This window comes from Acomys minous, assembly GCF_964271855.1.
Source record: "Acomys minous genome assembly, chromosome: 2".
NCBI classification, from domain to species: Eukaryota; Metazoa; Chordata; class Mammalia; order Rodentia; family Muridae; genus Acomys; species Acomys minous.
Window position 1 is genome coordinate 47,181,605 of NC_140484.1, and position 27,443 is coordinate 47,209,047.

The following is a 27,443-nucleotide window of genomic DNA, read 5'->3' on the forward strand; positions in this document are numbered from 1 at the left end:
TGTCCTCTGAGGCCACCTTCTTCAATGACAGCAGTCACCTGCATGTTGCAAAATCCAGCAACCAAACGCACAATCCTTGGCAATGTAGGCATCATTTTACATTTTTTTCCCTAGAGCTCAGGGGTCTGCGGGGCCGTCCTTATCTTTTCGTCTGCCCCTTACCTCCTAAGCTGGACTCTTTGACTTCCTAATACTAACATGGTTCATCTCTCATCTCACACTTCCCACAAGGTAAAGGTTGGGGTGGGGATAATCTGTATTTCCCCCCACTTCTTACTCCCAATACACAAACAGCATCATTCATATTTGTCCTCAACAGGACGTTGTCCAATGAACTAGATAATATATGAAATCCCTGATACTGGAAGCCTCGACAAACTGCCTGCGAGGAGCACTCCTTTAGTTAGCAGGCAAGCAAATCACTTTCGCTTCTGAAACTCAGTATACTCTGAGTAAGTTGGAATGGATGGCCTTTCATTTAGTTACTCACTTCTGCCAGGTGCCAGATATAGCACCTTTACACTAAATGTTCAGTGGGTGGGGACCCATATCATAAATGACGTTTGGCCTCATAAACATGACTGTCACTAACCCTTTTTTCCCCATGGATAATTTGTTTGTTTGTTTGACAGTTTCATATGTTTATATAATGAATTTTAGTCAGCTTCCACCACCACCACCCAACTCCTCTCCTCCTCCTCTGGATCCTTTCTCTACAAGTCTGTCTCCAGCCAGTATGTCTTCTTTTGGATGGTTTAATTGGAGTTTCTTGTCCCAGGGTGGATGACAGATTTGTGCAATCTAATTTCTGAACATGGTAAGTACACAGAGCAAGTATGAACGGGAGAAGACACGTCCTGCCAGATCTAGGGTTCCAACAGCACTCTTCCTTGTCGAGTTCAGAATTTGGATTTTGAGAAGACTCACAAAAGAAAGACTTGCTTCCAGCTACTCACTGGAAAACAACAGGAGGCATTTGCTTGGTCAGGAAAGCTGTGGAGCAGGGAATCAGACATAGTCGGGCTAGGACACTCTGCAGATTAATAGCTAGAGTGTGCCTACCACTGGTCAGCAAAGGGTGTCTGCACTAGAGCCCCTCCTGCTGGCCCCATCCCCTAACCCCACGTGTATCTCGTGGGGCCTGGAGGTAGAACCTCCAGGGGGTCGGCGGAACTAGCGACTGCGTGGCCCTCCTCACGTGGCGCCCTTTGCGGTTGCTCCGGGACACAACCGCAGCTGCGCTGCGTTGGATCCACAAGAGGTAATGAGGGACACATGGAGGTGGCAGCGCCACTGAGGCAGGTGCTGCCTGTAGGCATCCCAGAGCAGGAAGATCTGGACCTAATGACAACTCCTTCAGGATTGCCCCCCTCTAACCTTGGGATTGTAACAGAGTAGGTATTCCATGACCCTTGAACAGATCACGTTAAGAACAGGCGGTGGACACTACTTCCTGGTGAGTTTTAATTCAATACTAGCTTCTTTTTTCTCCACAAAACAACCCTACAGGTGATTCTTGTCGCTGAGAAGAGCCTTTGAAGGAGTTTACTACGTTTTTTAAAAGTCACCTAGTAACGGGTAAGTTTTTAACTCCAATTTTCTAAATTTTTCTTTCTATGCCTTTGTGCTTTTTCTCCTTGTCAAATGTCAATGGCTGTTACCATGGCAAATGAAGCCTTCAGCGTTTGTGGCTTATATAAGAAGAAAAAGGTTGTAAATGAAAGATCTAGAGACAATATCCTGAATTTTAGATATAACTATATATAGTGATTGACAGAAAAGGGAAAAGATTGGTCAGACATTAGAGACATAGAGAAATTAGTGGGATTGGGGAGGCAAGGGTACAGGAGATGGGGGTGGACATTGTCAAATCCATATCTAACTAGAAAGCCGCTCAAAACAAACGTGTTAACCTTTTGGCTGGAAAAAAAAAAGCATAAACTATCTCTTATTTGTTTTAGCAAAATTGATATATGTAATAGTATTTACATAGCATATAGGCCGCCAGACTTCCAAAAGAATGGAACTAAGAGACTGAAGGTGGTCACAAGGTGATAAATTCTGATCTTTTTCGATCCATGGTTTTCTTTGGGTGCCCTTCTTCTCGTACCCAAAGTCTTGTCCACTGCAGTTCTGTCATTTAGAACAGATAGAACCAAGTAATGTCACGACTTCTAGCTTTTACATCTTCTCAATCACAAACTCTGCCCAATCATCAGGGAAAGAGTTTACCCTGTGTCCCCACTAAGTATCTTAGATGTCCATTTCTGTTCAGACCAGCCAGAATAAAAACAGTTTCTATGGGTGTTAGATATAGGAACTGAAGGAGGGTCATGCGGTTCATAGGACACAGGAACCCTAACCCTCGCTGTCAGTGACAGAAACAGAGTTATCCTTGCCTTGCCTGCTGAACACTTGACTCTGGTTGTCTTGTTCGATAACTTAAGAAGCCTATAGCACTCTGTTTTCCAGCCTTCTCTGTATCTAGTGTAAGCATGTGACACAGATCCTTCTAGTCAGACACACCCTACCCCCCACCCCAGACAGACTTGAACGCATATGACACCAATAACAGGTAATAGGCTAAATCAAATGTAGCAAGGCTCTAAACCTCCCAGTGCAGCAATGTGGGCTTATGAGCTGGTGCTGGAGGCACTGGTGTGATTGGAGCAGCTATTGCTGAGTACTTGGCATAATCTAACTCAAGTGTGATAAATGAGCAAAGCTTCCTGAGAGGAAAATATTAGTTTTGTCAAGATACTACTAGTCTGATATGCTCAGCCATGTTCATAGGGGGCCTTATTCATAATAGCCAGAACCTGGAAACAGTCTAAGTGTCCCTCAGTAGAAGAATGGATAAAGAAACTGTGGTACATTTACACTATGGAATACTACTCAGCTATTAAAAACAAGGAATTCCCAAAATTTATGGACAAATGGATTGAACTAGAAATGATCATACTGAGTGAGTTAACCCAGAAGCAGAAAGACTCAAATGGTATATACTCACTTATATCTGGACACTAAGCCAAGGGGCATGTCCCATGAAATTCTTCCCTTACCAGGAAAGTGGGACAGAGGGGAGGACATCCTATTGGGACTTTAGGTGAAAGAAGCATGGGAGAATGGGGAAATAGAAGGATCCAGAGGGTCCTAGAAACCTATAAGAAGAACATTATGATGGGCAGATCTGGGCCTGGGGTCCTGCTCAAACTATGGCACCAGCCAAGGACAATATGTGCAGTAAACTTCGAACCCCTACCCAGCTCTAGCCAATGGACAGGACATTCTCCACAGTTGAGTGGAGAGTGGGATATGACTTTCACATGAACTCTGGTGCCCCATATTTGACCACGTCCCCTGGATGGGGAGGCATGGTGGCACTCAGAGGAAGGATAGCAGGCTACCAAGAAGAGACTTGATACCCTATGAGCATATACAGGGAGAGGAGGTCCCCCTCAGGAACAGTCATAGGGGAGGGGAGTAAGGGGAAAATGGGAGGGAGGGAGGAATGGGAGGATACTAAGGATGGGATAACCATTGAGATGTAATATGAATAAATTAATAAAATATTTTTTTAAAGATACTGTTAGTCTGGTGCAAAAGAATCCGTCCGGGAGCAATCAAGTATCTTTTAAAGAACGGATGTCAGCTGTAGAATTGGATTCCCCTCAGACTTAGGAATCTTACCTAAGAGAATAATAATAATCACTACTAATCTAATTTATATTGTTTTTCTCCACATTTTTCACAGGAGAGAAACATATCCTCACATCCCTCTGTCACACCTTGATGAAAATGCCACAGAATCGTCTGTGGATAAAACAGGAACTGAGATTGTTGGGGGTAAGAGCAAAATGCTACTTGAGTATTTTGAGTAAGTCACATAGTGAGAGGGTTGCCTCTCCTTACCACGTGAGGTAGGAGGTGTGAACCACCTCTATATCCACTATGAACTCTTCAAATTAAGGCAAAACAGTTACAATGGCTTGTGCTGGTAACATGGCATCAAAATATATACAGAGTCTGGAAATTGAGAGAGAATTTTTTTCTTTTTATCATGCCCTAAATGAGGTGAGCAAATTGTCAGTACATCCAAAGGAATCTGCAGACTACGGAGTTCTTGAAAACGGCTGGTTACAGAGGTGGTGTGCTGTCCACATCATCCCACAGACTCCCTACTGTTTGCCCAGGCAATCCCACCCACTACACCCTTTGGCTGTATGATTTTGCATCATCCACTCATACTGCTGAATGATGGAGCCAGATTAAAAGTTAAACACACAGGATTAAAAATTAGGTGAGAAAAGTCCTAAACAATCAAAACACACACACACACACACACACACACACACACACACACACACACACACACACACACACTTAGGCACAGTGTACCTACAAATAAGTTAAGCAGTCACAAGATGTAAGATGAACTGTGTTTCTATAAGATAATAATGAACATGAATATAGCCACCATTAAAGAAAATACATATATTGAAGAAACCATATATAGAACTTGTATTTTGAAAATAACTAAATGCTAATGAAAAACTCAAAATTAGGTTACAAGAATAAAAAGACACAGTTATGGATTACAAATCTTAACACAGTAAAAATGGTAGTTATCCCTAAGTTGGCATGTGGGGTTGGCATAATTCCTATTAAAATCCTAGTAATATCTTGTAGATAGTTATGAATTACCAAAGATTATGTGGAAAAGAGAAGGAACAAAAACAGCTAAATTAAAGTAGGAGAAATAACACTAGTTGATTTTTAAAACACTGTCTGCCTACAGTCATCAATATTATTTTTTTTTAATAAGAAAAACACAGACAAATAGAGCAGACCACACAGTCCAGAATAAGACTCCACAGATATAGCCAATGGATTTGTGGGATAGTAACTGTTGGTTTGTGATTTTGAGAAGAGGGATATGTAGTCCAGGGGGGGCTCAAGCTACTAATGCTGCTTTCTCAGCCCACCAAGGACAATAGCAGAAGTGAACCGCCACTATTCAGTCAGTTGTTGGGTCTTTTTTCCATAAAAAGAACTCAATGGTCAGTGTCACATAAGAAAACAAATTGAGGTCAAGTATAAATAGAAATAATGAGCCTTGTAAGACAATACAGGCGGTAAACTTTAAACCCCTACCCAGATCTAGCCAATGGACAGAACATTCTCCACAGTTGAGTGGAGAGTGGGGTATGTCTTTCACATGAACTCTGGTGCCTCATATTTGAACCTGTCCCTTGGATGGGGAGACCTGGTGGCACTCAGAGGAAGAATAGCAGGCTACCAAGAAGAGACTTGATACCCTATGAGCATATACAGGGGGAGGAAATCCCCCTCAGGAACAGTCATAGGGGAGGGGAATAAGGGGAAAATGGGAGGAAGGGACGAATGAGAGGATACAAGGGATGGGATAACCATTGAGATGTAACAAGAATAAATTAATAAAAATTTTTTAAAAAGACTCTAAACCTTTTGAGAAATTCGATGGATATTTAAAAAGCTATTGCTCCCGTACTTTAAAAAAAATTAGTCAGAATGGAAAATAAGGTATAATGAGCAACAGGGATTCAGAGCAGGCAGAAGCAGGTTGTAGCATGTTGCCAAGGACAGAAGTCCCAGAAAAGGTGAATCTCCCCATGGAGTTGAGCAGGCAATGCTTTCCACTCAGCAGAACTAAAGGAGGCTTAGCCTCGCCTCCTCTCTGTACTGTAATAAAATGTCCTGAAAAAACACCTTCAAGGGAGATGGGGTTTGTTCAGCTAAAAATTCCAGGTCACAGTCAAGGCAGGAACTTGACTAATCACACCCACAAAGACAAGCAGAAAGAAAGTAAATGCCTGAGTGTTAACTAACTCAAACTCACTTTCCACTCTTCTCCATCGGGTGCTGAGTGCTGTCTACATGGACTAATGTAAACAATCCCCCCAGACATGCCCACAGGCCAACCTGATCTATACAATCCCCCCTAGACATTTTCACAGGCCAACTTGACCTACACAAACCCCCAAGACATGCCCACGGGTCACCCTGACCTACACAAACCCCCAAGACATGCCCATAAGGTCACCCTGACCTACACAAACCCCCAAGACATGCCCACGGGTCACCCTGACCTACACAAACCCCCAAGACATGCCCACAGCCCAACCTGATCTATTATACAATCCTCTTGGGGCTCTCTTCCCAGGTGACAAAACTAACACAAGGCTAGTGTTAACGTAACCATGATGCCAAGACCAAGTAACAGGTTTTGTAATCGATGATTAAAAGCCTTGTTTCCAAAGCCAATAGAAAATATAGAGACATTTCACTGGACGGGATAGATAGGGGGGCAAATAAGCATACAGAAGGACATCATGAGGCCCTGAAGAGTGAGAACAGGAGAGTACGGCCTTACACTCTGCGTGCACTAAAAACAGTGGCCAAGCCAAATGCTGAGATCTCCTCTTAACATTGACGGTGAGAATATGAAAAAAAAAAAGGTACTGATACTCTGGATTGTATTCTAGCAGTCTCTTTGATAACAAAAATTCATGTACTATTAAACCCAGAAAAAAATATTCCTGGACATTTATCCTGGAGAACTGAAAACTAGTCTACACAGCAATTTACAGCTACTCATAGTATTCATTTCCAAATGCTAATCAGGTGAATAGTTGAACTAGGCAGAGTCACAGATACCATGTACCACTATAAAAAGAGGGATAAATCACACAAATATACTGCAGCTTGTTGAGTCTCCATGCTATTACACTGAAAAGGCCAGCCTCAGAAGGCTTGTTAGGAACCATGGCCTTTGTTGAACACTTGAAATGATGCAAGCATGCGAAACAGATGAGTCCTTACAGCAGCTACCAGTGTTAGTGGGAAAGTTACAAGAAATGGTAGAACTTGGGATGTCTCTATAGTAACAGAATAATTCTGTGCCTTGACTATGGCTAATCAAACATAACAAAATGGCCTAGGACTATACACAGAACATTATATTACAGTCAACGTCCTCACCGTAAAGTTCTGCAAACTGTCTCTATCACAGCGGGGGCGGGGGCGGGCGGGGGTGGGGGGGAGTGCATCACCTTTCTTCTTTATTCTCGGATTTGTCTTGAGGTATGTTCCTCTTTAGGTGTTAGCTGGAACTGTGACAAAGAGTGGTGTCTTTTCCTTTCAGACCATACAACTAATGACTAGTCTGATCGTACAGAGCCTAGGATACTTCTGGACATACCTGTTCTTTTCTCAAAGTATTGTATTTGGATTGAGAAATGGGTATGTCCCTCTCATGGGACTTACAGGATATTCACTTTGGGCCTCTTTGCTGGTGAGTGACCTCATCTCTAATAGTAACTACCAATGTACTCCTTACATTTCATGGATTTTGATCCAAGCATCATGCCAGAGAGAGCGCCCAATCCCTGTTCCCTAGGAAAACATTCCTACATCTACCCAGAAGGACAATAGCAATATGTTTTTAAAACCCTTAGTTTATTACTTGATATGTTCTTTCATTATAATACTCCACATTTGTTGACTTTTAACCCACCTGTGCAGATCCTGTCTACTGGACCTGGGATCTGAGGACCTGAAAGAATGAGGCAACTATATAGTCTGGTGCTGTAGACAGCTGTACTTTGTTTTCCATGGACTTTTATATTCGAATAAAACAAAGAAAGCAATGGCACTAGGAAGATTGTTTGAGTTCAAAAAAACATGTAAATAAATGTCAGTAAGCACATATTGGGTATTAACAAAGCATCCCCTTCCCAGAACTTTCTCAGGGTGGACCAGTTTAGATGCAATTGCATGGCAGGTGCTATAGATTGTGTTGGGAAAGCACAAAAGCAAGGCAAGAGGCCATATCCAGGTTTAGGGAACACTGACAAGATTGAGTTCTATAGCTATGTTCTGACATCCAACAGGAATAAATATATCTTATAAACTGAATATAAATATTCATCACAGGAGGCACAGAATCACATCCGAGAGCAATACAGGAAATATAATGCACCTGAGGTAAACAGCTCTCTGCCTTTTTCTCTGGAACCTCTCTCCCAGTTCCCCAAGGCTTCGTTCACCATGCAGTACTCTTTCAATCAATTTTTTTTTTAATTTTTGGGTGTTTGTTCTTCTTTGAAGCCACGAACATCCTAAGAGAAGTACAGAAATACATATGCTGAGTGCAACACTAGGTGCAAGAGCACTACGCAGGCCACGTTGTCGCCAGGACCCAGGGCCCAGGCCTTTTTCTATCCCTTCCGCCATTCATCATCCTGAAATGCCAGACAACTGCTTAGAAAATGTCTGGTAATTTTCACCCTGGTACCCAGTGGTCTATTTCTTTATATTATATGGGACAAGACAACGGCCTGAGCATCCTGAAAATTCTGGGAGCTCAAGTAATAGGTGGCCCCAATGTGGCAAATTTTAAAACTTTAAATAAGGTAATAGCAAAAGTATCTGAGGGAATAGTTTCCCTCATTCTTATTTTTTTAAAGGTCTTTCTTAAGGGTGAAATGTGTATGTTCTACAAATGTGTGTGTTCTATACACCTTGTGGTTTATAAGGGATTTGAGTGATGTGTTAAATTTGCCACACATAGCAGGATTTCTTAAAAATCCCTATTAGTAAAAGCAGGACTATTATTGGTTTTTTAACTATGTAGGAATACCCATAACAGTGAATGTCTGCAATAAGACAGAAAAAAAAGAGTTTTGGAGGAGGGTAATTTATCTAACTTTGAATGTTGAGTAATTAATATTTATGATGTAAGGCCTGGCCATTAATCCTTAAATCATCATGTGACCATCTTTCCTTGGGGAACAATATGACTATCAATCGGGGCACCCAGGATCGCAGAGTCATTGACATAAATAGAAATGTTATTCTCTTCCCAGTTAACAAAGTGAAGCACAGGAGGATCACGTACATAAGCCCAGTGGGTCTCGGAACAACAAATGCATTTAACAGAGACAAGATGGCAAAAAACAGCTATTTTTTCAGCCATACCCCTCCCCTGAGATTTCATCAATTCTTTTCCCTCAATCATTGGTTTCTTCATCTGAGTCACTTTTGGTAGGAGAACTGTTCTTTGGGTATGACAACTCTGTCGCTACATTGTCTTCCTTTTCTTCGGGCATGGCCTCTGTAGATGCTTTGGAACCTCCCAGTCCTTCTTCCACAGGTCAAATCAGTACCCACCCTGGCTTTTCATCACCCTGACCAAAAAGACAAGCACAGCCTCGGCTTCAGTGAATTACTGAAGATAGGCCATTCAGCTGGCCAGACGTAGCCCCTCTCCAACGAACCATGACCCTGTCTTGTTTTGGAAGGGCCCAAAAACATTCTGCAGCAGTAAGGCCATCCTTGCTCAGATTTTTTTTTTAATTCTAAGTATATGAAATAGAAGATAAGATTTTGTGGGGTGCAGTCATCACACCACCCTGATCCGCCTCCTTTATGTTTAAATAACTTTTTCCATTAGCTCCTTCCATGAAAGATTGACCCTGGGGTTATATGGAATATGTGTGCTGTGAGTTATAGCAAACTGCTGGCAAAAATCCCTGAAAAGACGTGGCAGTGTATGTCGGAACATTGTTAGTTGTTTTAATAGTTTTTTAACAGGGGCATAAAATAGGTGAGGCTAATGTTAAGTCATTTAACAAGAATTTGGGCTCTTACTTTTTTAATGAGGAATACAAATTTGTTATTATTCAGTCCTTTTTCCATGCTGAATGGCTGCCAGTAGTCAAAGCATTCCCAGCCCTTGAAGGCCTGTAGCCAGAGATAACCATCAAGGATGCAAAGGCCCAATATCAGCACAGAAGTGGGTGAAATCACTAATATCACCTTTCTTTTAAAAGGGGCAAATGGCAGTCTGGCATGCTACATTAGCTTTCTTATTTTCCACTTGCTTAAAATAAGTATTTCTGCCTTTCTATCAACCTTAAGACAAACTGACTGCCTGTAAAAGAATCCGCCATGGCCTTTTTTAAATCCTTTGACTCATTACCATTTACTGTTCGTATCATGATACCAGCCATGAGGGAAAAAAAAAATCTTGATATAGCTTATCAAGCTCTTGTCTAAATGTAGAAAATTCCTCTGTCTTTTTTCCATAATCTGGTAACTAACTTATGCCATGCGTCCTCATGTCCAGCAAACAAGGCACTTCTCTCAGGAGTGGCAGCTCATCGGCTTCACCTTTCTCCCACGTGTCCTAATCATCACTACGGTTCTCAGGTAGAGAACAATATGATCTTCCCAGCAGGGAGACAGATGGCCAGGAGCAGTCATCCTTCACTGGAGCCAACATTTTTTCTTCCTTTTCTTTTTTTATTAAACATTTTTTTATTTTTATTTTTTTACATATACTTTTTTTTACATGTACATTACACATATATACAATATACTACCTATAGCAAGAAGAACCATGACACAATCAGGAATTATATAAATGTTACATTATTAGTGTTTTGGCTATTTGTATTTGACAGCCTTGAAGAAAACTTTCAATTTTGTCGATTCAATCCCTAGTAACCTTGCACTGGGGGGGGGGGGGGGAACCTTTCTAGCTTGTAAAAACTTTTTTTCTTGTGTTTCATTATCTAGCTCATTCTCATGTAAAGAATCCACCATGGCCTTTGTTAAATCTTTCTGACTCATTGCCATCTATTGTTCGTATCGTGATACGGACCAATACCTAAGTCACCCAGAATTGCATTGGAATACTTTCTCCTCGTCTGTTGGCTTTCACTATATTCTCTTTATTTTGATCCCATACTCTTGTAAAGTGCCCTTTTCAGGGAACCAGAATTATATTCTGTTACTAAACACCAACAGTCTTGTAGCAGGGCTTTAAACATTGTGGCATCACTCTTTTTTAAGGAATGATATGTCATCTCAATATATGGTGCTGGTTTTCCAACTTTCAGCCCCTTATTAATGCCTGTTTACCTCCTTGTACAGGGGGCCCTTGTGTCCTCTTGTAACTTTTCATTCAGGTCCCTGTTTAAGCACCACTTTTCGACTTTTCAGCCAACCTGTGCAGATCTTGTCTGCTGGACCTGCGTTCCAAGGACCTGAAAGAATGAGGCAACTATAGTCTGCATTGTTAAAAGGCATTTGGTACATTATAAATAAAAATTTTTTAAACTATTTTCTTACCCATAATATTCTTTCACAATAAGAGTCTATACTGTAAAAGGGCTATTTGATACATTTGCAGCCATGATAATACATACAATGAGCATTTATGGAAAACAAAATCTGTTTGATGCAAAACAATTATGCAAGTGAGATGCTACAGTTGTTTCCAGGTGCCCCTGAATTCCATTTCCGCTACAATTGTAACATCAGTGGCTAGAATTTTCATAGCTTTTGTTTCTATTAATATAAATCAAATTATTTCTTGGGTTGTTTTCTCTATAGTTGTACTAAGAAACTAAGATAATATCCCTCCCTCATGTTAGAACAATCTAAGATTATCTTGAAATTTATGTGTAGCCACAATGACTGAGTATTAACAAATATTGTCTTTGCTTCCAGTTCAGCCTATCAGGGACTTTTTCAGTAGCATTACAGAGAAAGCCTTCAGATTGTATGGTAAGTCAGAAGACTGACATCAGTGAAAGTATGAAATTTTCAAAGAAAGAAATTTTAATAAAAGCAAACAAACAAAAAAAGTGAGAGAATAGAAGTCATTGCAAAAGGGAGATATTTAAAGTATGAGAAACATAACATTAATCCAAAGAAAGATCCACAGCATACATGGTCCATGGTTGGTGCATCAGTCTCTGTATTGTAGTGTGGTTATTCTGTATTATGTGACTAATATCTGCCTATGAATGAGTATATACCATATATGTCTTTCTGAGTCTGGGTTACCTCACTCAGGTTGATCTTTTCTAGTTCCATCCATTTGCCTGCAAATTTCAGGATTTCCTTGTTTTTAGTAGCTGAGTAATATTCCATTGTTTAAATGTTCTACAGTTTCTTTATCCATTCTTGAGTTGAGGGACATCCAGGTTGTTTCCAGATTCTGGCTATGAAAAATAAAGCTGCTATGAACATAGTTGAGCAAATGTCCTTGTTGTATGGGGGAGCATCTTTCAGGTATATGCCCAGAAGTGGTATAGCTGGGTCTTGAGGTAGAATTATTCCCAATTTTCTGAGAAAGCACCAGATTGATTTCCAAAGTGGCTGTACAAGTTTGCCCTCCCCCAGCAAAGAAGAAATGTTTCCTTTTCCTTACATCCTTACCAGCATGTGCTGTCATTTGAGGTTTTTGTTTTGTTTTGTTTTTATCTTAGTTGGATTTTATTGTCAATTTGATAGAGCGTCGAATTATAGGGGAAGAAGAAACCTCAGTTGAAGAATTTCATCAGCTTGGACCATATGCACTTTTGTGATGCATTGTCTTGATTGCTAATTGCTGTAAAAGGACCCAGCCTGCTGTGGGCGGTACCATACCTAGGCAAGTGTGCCTGGGCTGTACAAGGAAGCTAGCTGAGTAAGCCAGAGGGAGCAAGTCAGTATGCAGTGTTCCTCCATGGTTCTAACTCAATGTTTTCGCCCTCGAGTTCTGGCCCTGGCTTCCCTATGCGATGGACTGTAAGATGATAAAAAACTCTTTCTTTCTCTAAATTGCTTCTGGTCATGGTGTTTATCACAGCAACAGAAAGCAAACCAGAACAGTCAGTAACAGCGTGCATGTGTGCTAGGCCAGCAAATTTGTTTAACGTAACATCAGAGGTGTTGTGTAATATAAAAGCTCAAGGGGGTAAAGATATAAGGAGCTGCAAGAGTAGAGAGTCAGAATGTGTGCTTCATCCACAGACGTCAGAAACACGCTAAGACATTTTACGGTATCCAAAAAATGTCTACAAAAGATCTAGAATAAATTAGGAATCTAATTTGTCAGTGTTGCAGAACATAAGTTGCCCATGGGAGAAAAATCAATTGGGCATCTGTGTAGTTTGTTGGTGTACTCAGGTGTTACAGGAATTCACATTGTCCCCAGTACTGAGCCCTTTCAAATAAAGCTACTCTGAACACTTACTCATAAGACTTGATACAGATATGTTTTCTTGTTCCTCTTGTATATGAGTGCTTATCTTTTTTTAAAAAAAAAACTACCAAACCTTTACCAATTGCATTTCTGTGCCACCCCCCACCAGACTTGTTCTTGTTTGTCATAATCCGATAACTTTTCCCAGTAAAACTTGATGTTTAAAAAACACCTTCTCCAAGTGACCTTACAATACAGTTCCTTATAAAAACTCTTTTTTGAATAAAAAATGATGATCCCTGAACCATCACTTTTCCAGATCACTAAAGTTTCAGCAAGTGTTTCAACTTTAAGGACTGAAATACATTAAGTTACAAAAAAACCAAACAAGAATGTTGGACCTTCGGGGTATAAAAATAAACTGAGGAATGTTTTGATTTTGTTGTCTTTCCTTTTGTAGTGATATTTTTATTTATACTTTGAAATTTTCATACATGTATATAACTTATTTTAATCATATCTGCTCCCCCCAACTACCTCCCTCTGACTCCTCCTATGGCAACCTCTCTCAATCCATCTCCCTCTCACCTTCATGTCACTTTTGTTGTTATTATTATCATCATGATTATTATTATTACTATTACTACTACCACCACCACCACCACCACCACCACCACCACCACCACCACCCACCCTGACTTCACTTAGTGCAATGGTGTACATGGGTGTGGAGTTATCCACAGGGGTGTGGGCAACCTGCCAGAAGCCACATCCCCAAAGAAAAGTGACTCTCACTCCCTCAGCAGCTCCCAGCTGCCAACAGCTCCTCAGCTAAGGCAAAGCCTTCGGATGCCTTCCCTTAATTTTGGAATTCTGCCTGGCTTGATCTTGTGCCAGGTCCTATGTAGGCAACTCCAGCTGCTATGAGGTCATAAATGTACCGTACATGCCAAATACAGAAAACAGTGCTTCTCTTCTCTCCTTATCCTCTAACTTTTTTTTTTTGGAAGTGCTGCAGGGGATTTGTTTTGGTACAGGTTTTTTTTATTAATGTATTTACTTATTTGCTTTACACCTAGGCTGTACCCCCTCCCTCCTCTCCTCCCAGTCTCACCTGCTCCTCCCTCTTCCCCCATACCCTCTAGCTCTTAGATTTTTTTTCTTCCCTCTTTTCCAACATATTTCCTATGTTCCCTAAGTGGGAACAGGTTGGTAGAAGTAACCCATTTATTCTCAACACTTTTACCATTTATGAGTCTCTGAATTAACCATGACTCACTACAAAAAAAGCTGCTCTGATCAAGGTTGAGATCAACACAATTTAGGGTGGTATAAAACATACATGTTTAGAAATCATCTTGACAACATGACTATATAATAAAAGGAAAGGGGCAATAGATTCCCCTCTATGGCCTATAATGTCCCCATCCATGAGCTTTTGATGAAGTTTACAAAACCAGACATGGAATCCATCCTATGGAACAGGTCTCAGAACCAATCAGAAAGCAGTCGGCCACCCCTATAACAGTCACACTACTGTTGCACCACTGAGCATAATTTTCCCGAAAGGTTGGTATTATACCATGTAAAATCCAGTGCTGGGTAAGATTATTGATATCTTTGCTCTCTATTAATTCACATAGAATGACACCACCCAGCACTACGAAAGCTAGCCTGTAGGGAGACAGTTTCCTGGGCAACTTGAGATAGAATTCTTCATAGCTTTAATTGGTTGTCTTTCTGTAAGGGAGACTTTTTGCAAACTAGTAAATGAACTGACATCAGTGAACACCATATAACAGTTTCCATTAGGATGCTTTGTTCTTTGAGATAGGTTTCAGAATCCAGTGATTTAAACTGCCGTACCTGTTTTCTGGCCTTATTAACTAGAATGAATTTATTGTGAATTACGGACAAGGAAATAAGTATTTAAAAAAAAGATTCTTCTCGATGGTAATATTAAATGATATATAACCTCTCTGGCATGTGTATAAAGCACAATTACTTGCCCTCCTGATGTCCAAGAACCATAGCAACCTCCTAGAATATTAGCTCTCTGGTAATATAAAGCTGTGTGGCATGGTGAATTTGTCCATATCATGGCCATATTTTTAATGTCCCATTTACATTTATTCTGCACTCCACTTTCTTCAGTAGGCTGAAAAATATCTAATGCAGAGACTACCTGTTTTCTGTCCCTCTATCCACCAACACAGCACAGGCTAGGCATTCAGTCAGTTACCAGTAGAGAAATAGATACATGCGTGTCATATCAAAAGTTGTATTATTCCCCCCAAACTGTGTGATCTTACCAGGAGCCTTACTAATCTGACAACTCGTTAGTTCTGACAACTCGTCAGTGATCTTACTATTCCAGAAAGATTAGAATTTCCATAGTTCTTCTATAAGAACACACTTAGCAGAAATGGCTATGAAATAGTTTCCAATTACTGGACAACACTTTTCAATCTGTTCTAGCTGATCTGGACTATGACACTGAACATCTTAAGCATCGTTACAACAATAATTGGTGTGTTTATAATAACACTGGAGCTGATGTGGACTTCAGGTTTAGAATCTTCCTTGTGGCAACATGTAAGTACCAGATTTCTGAAAGAATTTCATCATGATTTTTGAAATATGCCTTCAGTTCCTTAGTGAGGATCAAAGCATTCGAGTATCAGTCAAACAACCAAGATTCCTCTAATCAGTTTACTCTCAGGGATATGTACCTACTATCCATGTGATGCAAGCTACATGCTATATTCCAAAGCCTCATAATCTAAATAAAGTCTCACAAATATTAATACAGATATTTTATTGGTGAAGCATTATAGTTAATCCTGCTTCCTCCTGGTTGCTATAATACATTCATGATTGACAGTTTGTTTCTCCCTAGGTACCCACATCCCTAAGACCAATTTTCCCAGGATATTTGTTTGTTTATTTATAGATCAAATTTGCTAGAGTAACATTTTACTCTTCCATGAATGAAATGGCATTTATGTGGACTCTTGGCCATAGACTCTTGGTTATTGCAAGTGCTATAGTATACATAGTTAAGCTTATCTCTGCCAGAAATATAATTTGGAAGGCTCATATACTCAGTTCCACATGCACAAGCCATGTAGACATTTTTTATTTCTGCATCTGCCTTTTAGAGGGACCATGCAGAGCTCTTCTCGGCTGTTTATGTTTGTGTATTTTTTGTCCTATGCAGGTGGGACTATGAGCATAGGCACTCTTAGCCACTTAGGTTTGTTGGCTTGAAAAGAAAGGATGAGGACAAAGAAAAGGAAGAGATGCTGAGCAAATTATGTGGGAATTTGAGCCATGATATTGAAGTCTCATCTGTGTACTATACTGTCCCTCCGTTCTTTGACCAGGGCTTTGACCAGAAGCCAAAACAGCTGTACTTTTAACCAAGACCTAGAAACCACATTTTTTAAATTGACACCATTAGATGTTGCCTGTTTCTAACTTGAAAGCCTAATTCAGAAAGGTCTCCTTACTTCAACAGATAAGAGTTATGGTTTTTTGTTTGTTTTGTTTTGTTTTATTTTTTGCTTTGTTTTTCAAGACAGGGTTTCTCTATGTAGCCTTGGCTTTCCTAGACTCATTTTGTAGACTAGGCTGGCCTCCAACTCACAGCAACCCACCTGCCTCTGCATCCCGAGTGCTGGTATTAAAGGCATGTGCCACCATGCCTGGCAAGAGTTATGGTTAATCAACTCCTTCCAAAGTATATATTGGTTTGTATTTCATTGTCACATTTTTCTTATTTCTATGTTTCTTTGAGAGAAACTTTACAATAAACAAATATGGATATAGATACATATCTGTGTATCTCTGACTCAATAAAGAAGCAAGCTTCAAAATGTTTAGCTACTTGCTCAAGCTCATGGGTCTAGTCATCTGAAGAGCAATTATGCTGATCAAGGCTAAATTCCAAGTCTCCTCACTACACTAAATAGAGCCTTAACAAAAATCAATTCAGTGACACATGAGGAGACCATTATATTAACATAGAAAATGCAGAGTTCCCTTTTAGTATCTATCATTTAGTAAATAAGAGGAGAAATTGTCATTGTATATACTTTCCCATTAAATAAGATTATTAAATTGCACCTCAAAAGAAAATGTACCTCAACTCTCTCATCACCAGAGGCTCATCATTCCAAAGAAAATATGCTGGTGCTACCCACAACAAGGAAGAAAATACAATGATTCCCATCATACTTTAGCAGAAATGTATTCACCATCCTCAGTAACTATTAATTGTAATATGATCAAATATACGTATGAATTTTCATCTGTTGAGGGTATGAGATATAATAAACAGCTTATATTTTTATTTTTATTTTTCCTACAAGGTAATTCCTCCAGTTTTTAGTGCTAAAATGTAAAGGGTTTAGAAAATGTTATAGTCTGGTTTTTGTTGCTGTGATAAAGCTCTAACAAAATCAGTTTATGAGGGGGAAAGGCTTATTTCAACTTACACTTCTAGGTCACAGTCCATCACTGAGAGAAGGTCCAGAAGGAGCTCAGGCAGGAACTGATACAGAGGCTGTTGCGGAATACTGCTTGCTTGCTTGCTCCCTCTCAGACTCCCTGTCTTGCTCCATGCTAGCTTTCTTATACAACCTACACTCACCTGCCTGCTGAGAATGGCATCCACAGTGGTTTGGACCCTGTGGCATCAATCATTAATCAAAACAGTTCCTCATAGACATGGCCACAGGCCAGTTTGACTGAGGTGATTCTTCAGTTGAAGGTTCCCCTTAGGAAGCCTCTCTAGGTTGTGTCAAGTTGACAATAAAAGCTGACAAAAGCAGAAACCTTCCTTCCTTTGTTATTCCAAAGAACTAATTTGAGTAGTATTGATGCTAATTCTTCTTTGAAGTTCTGGTGGAATTTGAGGTCAATCCATGGTAATTTCTAGGACATATTTTATTACCTCTTCCGTCTTGCTTCTGGTTGTGGAGATGTTTCAACTATTTCTTTGGTTTAATTTTGATATGTTGAATGCATCTAGGCATTCCTCCATTTCCTTAAGGTCTTCCAATCTTGTGGAGAACAGGTTCTTAAGGCATGTCTTTGTGGTTTCTGAGTTTTGTTGAAAACTGTTGTAATATCTCTCTTTTCATTTCTATTCTATTACCTTAGGTCTCCTCCACCTTTCCTTTGCTTAATTTGCCTAAGGGTTTGTCAATCTCTCTTATTTTGTTTTTAAGAACCAACTGTTAATTCTATTGATTCTTTGTATTGGTGCTTGTTTGTTTTTATTTTCTTAATTTCCATCCTGATTTTGGTTATTTCTTCCTATCTGCTGTTTTAGAATTTTCTTTGTTCTCATTTCTTGCAAGGTTCTAAGGTACATTATTGAATAGTTAATTTGAGATAATGTTGTTGATGTAGGTACCAAGTGCTATAAACTTTCCTCCTCAGAGTGCCTTTATCATGCCCCATCAATTTTTGTGTATTGTTTTTACTTTCATTCAATTCATTCAATAGGCATAGTTTTTTTTTCTTCAAAGACCTAATTATTCAACAGGATGTGGTTTAATCTCCATGAGTTGATACACTTCCTATAATTTTTGGTTTTGATTTTGGTCTGGTTTGGATTTGGTGGGGTTGGGGTTTTGTGAGGCAGTGTTTCCCTGTGTAACAAGTCCCGGTTGCCCTGGAACTTGCTCTGTAGACCAGGCTGGCCTTGAATTCACAGATGTCCACCTGCCTCTGCCTCCCAAGCACTGGGTGGGACTAAAAGCGAGAGCCGCCACCACCCGGCCTTCCTGTATTTTTTTATCTCTACTGATATCTAGCTTTATTCTGTTGTAGTCAAATAGAATGCAGGATTTTATTTCAATTTTCTTATATTTGTTTAAAGTTGTTTTCTGTCTTAATATGTGATAGACTTTGGAGAAGATTCTATGGGCTGCTTTAAGAAACGAATGTCTATTGTTCAGTGTTTGAACGGCCTGTTCTGTAGATGTTATCTCCACTTGACATCTGTACAAACCTCACCACCACTGAGGTTCAAGAAACCTTGCAGAAGAATTATAAAGAATGTAAGAGCGGAAGGATGGGGAGGAACGCCGTGAATGCTGTTGAGAGGGAAAATCCGGGGATGACGAGAGAAGCTGGAGGGAGAAACGGGAGTATATATTATAATGTTTCGTTGTGTGCATATACGGAGAATGGGGAAATAGAAGAAGGATCCAGAGGGTCCTAGAAACCTTCAAAGATAAGGAAAACATTGAGTTAAGAGTGTGTTTTCTTTCTGGATGTAGAGAAGTGGTAGAATGCTCACGGAGTATCTGTTCCTGTTTGTTATCGTGGAGCTTTTTGTGGCCTCCATAGTAACCGAGTGGACCTATAGAGCAAGACACACAGAAGAATAAAAACAGTGAGTCTGTCATTTCTCCTTCAGTGAACAGGAGCTACCGACTTCTGTGATGTGTGCCCTGTTCAGATAACTTAGAAAGCATTAAGCATCCGTAGTGCCGTCTCTAAACTGTGACTAAAAGTAGGTAGAAACAGTTTTTGCAATACTGTTTCTGTACGAAACAGTTCTCTGTAGAATTGACGCTAAGTAAATCTCCCTGTATGGAATGAGCAGGCCTGAGGATGTGGCTCAGCAGTGGAGGACGTAGGTAGCGTTAGTGTGTCTCTCGGCTTGGTGACCGTAGGAGGCATATAAAAAGAAGTTGCGTGGGATAAAGTGCAGTGACAGAGACCCCGGGTTTCATATTCATCATTACGTAACTGGCCCTAGTTCCCACTCTCCACCTTCACAAGCTACCTCCACGTCATCGCTTGCCTCTTCCTCCATTAACACACCTTGTTCAGTATCCCATCTTAATCTGTAGATGGAATTCCGTAAGTAATCTCTGTCTGGGATGAATGTTAACAAAAATTGAGAACGTAGAAGACATTATCAGATAAAACTTTTCCTCAGATTTTCCACTTTCTCTCACCTCAGAGGCCACCCCTGCAATTGTACAGCAAAAGCCACTTCCTTTTAACATGTGGGTGGCGTGTGTCACTCCAGAGAAATGAGAGTACTTACGTCTGGATCACTACTTGCCTTTCTATACATTTTCCTTAAAGTATTGAAATGAGTTGAAATTCACCTAGAATACTAACACTTATAGACTTTTAAAACATACGCCTGGACCTGGAGAGCTGGCTCAGTGGTTAGGAGCGCCTGTTGCTTTCGCAGAGGACCCAGGTTTGATTCCCAGGATGTACACAGTGGCTCAAAAACATCCATAACTCGAGTGCCAGGGAATCCAACAACTCACCTCTGTCTTCTCCAGGCACCTGGAATATACATGGTGCATAGTTATGTATGCAAGCAAAACACTCAAGCACATATGTAAATCTTTTTAAAAGTATATATGGCTCTATTTAAACACAAAACATATTCATAATTCTCTGAACAAAGGGACAAGAAAAAGAACATAAATTGAAATGGTTTTCTACTCATACCAAATAAAATCTAAATAGAGAGGAGCAGAATATATAGGAAAGGAAAAGAGAGGACAGGCAAAGGAAGGGGAAATAAATAGCAGAAGGAAAGGAGAAAAATAATTTTTAAAATATTTTATTTTAAACCACAGTTTTGTCTGGGAATTGTATCTCAGATGAAGCCCTTGCTGGCATGTATACGACAATGGGTTCCAGGAGCAACACAAATAAGGAAAAGAAAAAAATTCTACTAATTTTATTTATTTAAGACTCTCAATAAAAAAAAGACTATTCTGTTTAGATTTCTTTCAAAATGCTACTAAAACTGTACAGTTCTTTATCTTCAATCCCATTAATAAGCAATTTCCTACCATCTAACTTACCTCAGGTTCACAGTGGAAAGCAACCCATTTCCTACAGGTCAAAAGAAGTATCATGGCCTCAGTCAAGGAGAAAAGTTCAATGATGAGTGAAGAACTTCATTTTGCTGAAGAGACATCTTGGAAAATGAAATTGTATTAAGTCTGTCTCGGTATTTCCTGTCCTCCATTTCATTATTAAAAATTGATAGCAATGAATATGTTTATTTTTCCACGTGGGAAATTCAGCATAAATTTATTTCACTGTCATAAACTAATCTGGGGCTGAATCTGGCCATTGTGAGGTAAAGGGTTCTTCTATGCCCAAGAATCCCATGAAAGGACACCAATTTCCTAGCATGGGCCCTGCACCTAATGTTGATGAGGTGAAGTAATGCTGACTCTAAGCACCTTCATGGTGAGAAGGAAAATAAGCCACCCCTCACCTTTTTAGCCATTGTTAAAGGATCCGTAATTTATCTATAGTGTGGAGTGTATAGTGCCATTAGATATAGCTTTGTGCGACTGAGACTACATAAATGAATGCCCACAGAACTCCTCTACTAGAAAGTCCATCTTCTGCAATGTTTTGTCTTTTTTCCCACGGCTTTTCTCTTTTACTCATTTACGCCTTGAATTTTATAAACTTAAGATAAATTATCTTTCTAGCAGCATTATGTTGCATCTGTAAAGACCTTTTGTGTTGCTCATCTTTCCATTTACGTGACAAAATGCCTGAGATAGACAGCTTCTAGAAAGGAAAAGTTTATCTGGGCGCCCAGTTTCAGAGACTGCAGTCCACATTTGGATACATCTATTCCTTTTGGGGTTGTGGTGAAACAGAGCACCATGCTGAGGAAAACGTCGCAGAGCAAGACTGCTTGCTCACAGAAGCCAAGGAAGGAGGAAAGGGAGTGGAGTGGAGAAATAGGGGAGGGAGGAAGAAAGATAGAGGAAAGCGGGAAGAAGGAAGGAAGAGGAGAAAGGGAGAGGAAAAAGACAGAACAACAACAACCAGGATGTTGCCGCCTCACAGTCACCACAGGTTGATTAGCATATGGACCATTAGAGGACACTTAAAACCTAAGCCAAAACCCCTTCCCTCCACCTACATTCTCTGAATCCCACGTCTTGCTCCCATTTCCCTGTCTTCATAAACAACTGATCCATGGTGCAAAGTATATGGCATTTTACTACAGTCATGCATGTAATTTGAGCAGAACATATATGCACACACCTTTCTCTTCCCAGTAGCACACTCTTAAGATAGACTTATGTTGCTACTCATATATCAGTCGATTTTAAATGTGGCTGGATAGTCTGTGGCATCTATGTCAGCATATCTGTATATCCCGTCTTCCAAGAACAGACGTGTAGGTTTCCTTGTTTTCTCCCCTTGAATAATTTCTTTGGGACATCCATTCTTCAGCAGGGTATCTGATATATATGTGTACATAACACACACATATGTGCAAGCACACACACACACAGAGGGAGAGAGAGAGAGAGAGAGAGAGAGAGAGAGAGAGAGAGAGAGAGACCATTTGTTTAAGGAAAACACCATTGCTCTGTTGCAGGCTACTTGATGCTGCATGCTTTTTTTTTTTTCTACAATGTACTCTGTATTCTCTTGATCTCTTACGTACTCTCAGATTCTGATACCCAGGAGTGTTGCTTCTGATCTTCCTATGTGGCAAGAGTTTCTTTTCTTTTCTTTTTTACTTCTTTGAACTGGAGTTTGCACAACAATGACTAGCATCTGTTCTGTGCTCCTCATAAACTGGAAACCACAGCTCTGAGAGAGGCGAAGTGAGTAAACAAATGTAGCAAGAACTACATACAGAGTGAGGAACAATGTTTGAACACATGGAGGATAAAGTAATAATAGATGAGATAAAGGCCATAACCCACGGAAGGAATGGCGGTTCATAATGTAGAAATGCAGACATTTGCCAACAAAACACTTAATTCATAGCAAGCAAGAAAGTAGTGAATGATGAATGAACATACCCTGGGGAGAGATGATGGAAGAATGTGAAGGCCTTTGAGTTGTCTTTCAAACAAAAGGAAAACTATCTAAAAAAAAAAATAGGGAGATGTGAGCTGAGAATAAGGCTCAGTAGGTAAAGTCCTTGCCATACAAGCATGAGCATGTTTTAACTCCCAGAACCCACATAAAGCTAGAAATGGTAGCACACACATCTGTCACTCCAGCTCTCCTGTGAGGAGACAGAGAAAAGAGCATCCCCAGAACCTAACTGCTATTTATCCAGTTGTCCTCGTTTGAAGTGCTGTTGTGGTTTGAATATAAAGTGTGTCCCATAGGCTCATGTTTGAATGCAGGGTTCCCAGTGTGGCACTTTTTGGGAGCCTGTGCTTTGCTAAGGGGAGTACATTACTGGGGGTGAATGTAGAGGCTTTACAACCTGGCCACATTTTTTTATTCTCTCTGTGCCTCTTCCAGACCAGTCTCAAACTCCTGCTACCATGCCTTCCCCACCACAGTGGATTCCATCCCTCTGGAATTGTAAGCCAAAATAATCCCCTCCCCCTCCCCCTCCCCCTCCCCCAGAAGTTACTTTTTGTCTGGGTGCTTTATCATAGAAAACAAAAAAGGAACTAAAATGAGCTGTGATGAATAATGTGTCTATAACTATTTATGGACATGTTTCTATGGAGTTACGTTTTAAATTTTATATGGATATATGCCAAAGAGAATAATCACATGATACAAGAAAAACATAGGCAACCTGTGAAAGAACATCTACTATTTCACATCAACTTATTCCAAAGTATCTGCACAATTTACTAACAAAGTTTATGGGTTCCAAGCTCTCAATATATTCACCAACAATTGCTACTGTCTCTCTTTCCCTGATATGTTCTCCCTAGTGAGTATGAAGTGGTATCTTGATGTGGTGTATTAGTGCAGCTTGGACTTGCATTTAGATCATCAGTAATGGAGTCTAGCATGTTTTTATGTGTTTATTGACCAGTGTAAGTGTTCTCTGGAAATATAAAGGCATGTAAAGAGGAAATAAATAAATCCCTCAAAGAAATACAGGAAAATACAATTAAACAAATAGAAGCCTTTAAAGAGGAAATGAAACTCTCGAAGAAATACAGGAAAACACAATCAAGCAAACAGAGGCCATCAAATACTTTCAGGAAAACACAAACAGGCAACAGAAATTAATAAAAATGGTTCAATACCTGAAAATGGAAATAGAATCAATAAAGAAAACAAACTGAGAAAATCCTGGAGATGGAAAACTTAGAGAAGAGAACAGGAACCATAGAGGCAAGCATCTCCAACAGAGTTAAAGAGATGAAGGAGAGAATCTCTGGCACAGATGATACAATAGAAGAAATTGATACACCTGTCAAAGAAAATATTAAATCAAGAAAATTGCTGACAGAAAACATCCAAGAAATCAAAGACACCATAAAAAGATAAAACCTAGGAATAATAGGAATAGAAGAAAAAGAAGACTCTAGGCTCCAAGGACCATAACATATTTTCAAGAAATTCATAGAAGAAACTTTCTCCAACCTAAATAAAGAGATGCCTTTAAACATACAACAGACTTACAGAACACCAAATAGACTAGACCAGAAAAGAAATTCCTCCCACCACGTAATAAAACACTAATCTACAGAACAAAGAAAAATTACCCCTATGCTCATCCAAGAAATTCATCTAGTTTGGGTAGGGAGTCTAACATGTTTTGATTTATGTGTTTGTTTGTCACAGGAAGAAATGTACAGCAATCTTCCTGCTTCAGCCTCCGAAGTACAGGGATTACAGGTATGAATTACCACACCCAGTTCTTATCTAACTTGGTTATCAATGGGGTAAACTTCTAGACTACTTTAATAGTTCTTTCTGAAGCAGTAGACAGGTAGAGGCTGTCTCCTATTCTCAACTGAGTTCTTGTCTGCCCTCTCTCCAAGAATGGAGTGTGCCATACAATAACAGAGAGACTAAGATAACTTTATGTGCAAGAAGGGAATAGCAATTTAAAAAGAAAAACCTCCAAGACTCGTCAGTGGCAAAGGATGCTCACCAAGAAGCAGTGTTCCATCTCTAAGTCTGCAGTAGGCTTGGGGTGAGAAGTTACACATGTCACAGGTCTATGCTGTTCAAAGGGCATTGGGGTGCCAGCCTAAAGCAAACTCTTACAGACCAAGACTGCAGTTCACCAAAGAGAACTCTGCAGGAACTTCCTGCCTTGGGCATGTGAAACCATTGAGTCCATCTCCTGTTTCCATCTTCTTCAAGTCTTGAGCTACTAACGAATGATTCATAGCCAGAGACAGCATCTCAGCTCTGAAGCCCAGTGCCTTCCTTCTCCATCAAGTTCCATGATTAAAGTGTACCTTGAAGCCTTGAGCATGCCAGAATTTATTGAGAACCCAGGTGGCCCCCAGTTGGCTGAATGTGGGCACGCAAGCAAGGTAAAATTTAGGACCTACCAAAGAAAGGCTATCAAACTGTTAAAACTTGTGGATGTTCCCAGTGGTTACAGTCATCTTTGGCAGCTTCTGCCTGCTCTTTCTGGCTTGTTAATTCTCCCAACTCTGACTGTTAAGCCCGACCTTTCATGTGGCAAGGATTTGTGTCTTTTGCAGCTACTGCTGTTACATCGACAGCTGACAGATGTCCACTCCCTGCCTCCCTGTCCTCACTCCCTACATGGGCCTCCTCCTGGAATGCCTTGGAAGACTGTCCTCCTGACAGACTGGATACTACCCTCTGATTGCCCCCGTATCCCCAGTCTTCTCTCCTTCCACTTGTTTATGCCTCTGACCGCACATCCTCCTCACAGTTGAGGCCCTTGTGTGCACCTCCCATTCCCATGCACCCTATGTGTCTCCCTACTAAGCTTCATATTTTCCTCCTTAGCTTGTACTAATTCTGACATAAAGTTTTCTTGTTGGACTTAATTATTATTGTTTTCACTCTAATGGAAGTTCTCCAAAGAGGTATTCCACCTGTGTTTCTTCACTGTTGTTTGAGACCAGTGCCGGCCACATACAGGTCCTCAATGAAAATGCACTGTTAGGCCCTAAAATGGAGGCCACTGTTGTTTTTGCGAAATGGTCATGCTATCCAACTGCCTTCTACATATTTCTATTTATACCCATAGAACTGCTCTCAGCCTTGGTCAGGAAAAATTCTTTTTGCAATATGTAGAAGTTAATGCAGATAGTCACAGCTGATCAAAGTGCAGAGAATAAGAGGCTGTGAATGCCCAGCTGGATATGGCTCATCCATATTAACCTCCTCTATGCAAGGCTTATCAAACATAGCAGAAGAGAGGACAGAGTGTTAATAGCCAGAGGATATGGGTAAAAACTTCCAAATACTATCTTTTGGACATAACAGGGCGGCTAAACACAAACTCACAGCAGCTATGGTTATCCACACAAGGTCTATATAAAATGAAGCCAGTTAAAATCCCAGGATGAATTGGGAGGCACTCCCATGGCTTTGCCTCTAAGTGAGGATATATTGGCAGTTCATGGTGGCTGAAGGAAGTACAGTCATTTTTCTTTGGGGATGTGGACACTGGTCGGATGCTCATGCCCTAGTAAATGACCCTATACATATGAGCATAGACAGCACTTGTTGAACTCAGGAAGTCATATGGGAGAGGGGAAAATGAAGTTTGAAGGAAGATATGTTGGGACCCTCAAATGAGTTGGAGAGGAGAGAGAGAATGAATACAATCAAGACATGCCACATACATGTATGAAATTTTCAAATAATAAATTTAAAATACTATCTAAAAATCTGTCAAATTTATCAATTGCCAAAACACCAAAGACATTATTCCCAGCTACTATCGATGACTCATCATCTGTTGGAAATAACTATTTGTTCCTACCGTATATGTCAAAGCACTAATATAAAGCTCCCCATGAGGGACATAGGTAGTGTGGGAGTGGGTTTGTCAAATAATTTTGATCTTCAAACTTCTGTACCACAAATATGTGACATACCCATTCTGTCAAAGAAGAAACTGTTCAACCAAAAATTAAGTGGAAAACACTGAAAAGGTTATGTTTACCACATCTAGAAGATTCTTCTGGGGGCTTTCTGAAATTGTCTTTATATAAATAAAATATAACTACATAATTTCTCCACCTCTCCCATGTCCTTACCACTCTCTCCCCCAGAACCCTCCCATATAAATTAATAAACAGAAATAAGCCTTCTGAGTCCCCTTAGTGCTGCCTACATGTATGTTTCTAGGGTGACCACATGGTACTGGATAACCGGGAAGGGGGCTCATCCTTGGGAAAATTAATCTTCCACTCTTAGCAGTTAATTGCTTGCAGCACTTTTTCATACACTAGATTTTTATCACATCCTATGCCCTCCCCCAAGTCATCCCAGATCTTCCCCAACTCCATACCCACCCAACTTAATGTTCTTTCTTCCTCTGAAAAGAAAAACATTCAAAGACAAAGACAAAAAACGCCAAGTCATCACAGAGAGAGAGAGAGAGAGAGAGAGAGAGAGAGAGAGAGAGAGAGAGAGAAACACGGAGTCCATTTTGTGTTAATCAACTAAAGCATGCACAAAA

General features: G+C 40.2%; 1 protein-coding gene across 5 annotated transcripts; it reads left to right on the plus strand.

The window, feature by feature from the left end:
- Positions 1 to 800: 800 nt before the first annotated feature.
- LOC311592211 (membrane-spanning 4-domains subfamily A member 12-like) lies at positions 801 to 25,542 on the plus strand. Of its 5 annotated transcripts, none has more exons than XM_084772295.1 (8): positions 836 to 1,394; positions 1,510 to 1,578; positions 3,755 to 3,846; positions 7,184 to 7,333; positions 11,557 to 11,613; positions 15,497 to 15,613; positions 24,605 to 24,658; positions 25,036 to 25,161. In XM_084772295.1, exons 3-8 carry the CDS (start codon positions 3,793 to 3,795, stop codon positions 25,144 to 25,146), a joined length of 543 nt encoding a protein of 180 aa, XP_084628421.1. In that variant the 5' UTR covers positions 836 to 1,394; positions 1,510 to 1,578; positions 3,755 to 3,792; the 3' UTR covers positions 25,147 to 25,161. The 5 variants fall into 5 exon arrangements, 4 of the variants coding, with proteins under 4 accessions (XP_084628424.1, XP_084628421.1, XP_084628422.1 ...); XM_084772296.1 differs by having other exon boundaries at positions 836 to 1,261; XR_014777343.1 differs by lacking the exons at positions 24,605 to 24,658; positions 25,036 to 25,161 and adding exons at positions 18,935 to 19,089; positions 19,312 to 19,421 and having other exon boundaries at positions 1,166 to 1,394.
- Positions 25,543 to 27,443: the final 1,901 nt, after the last annotated feature.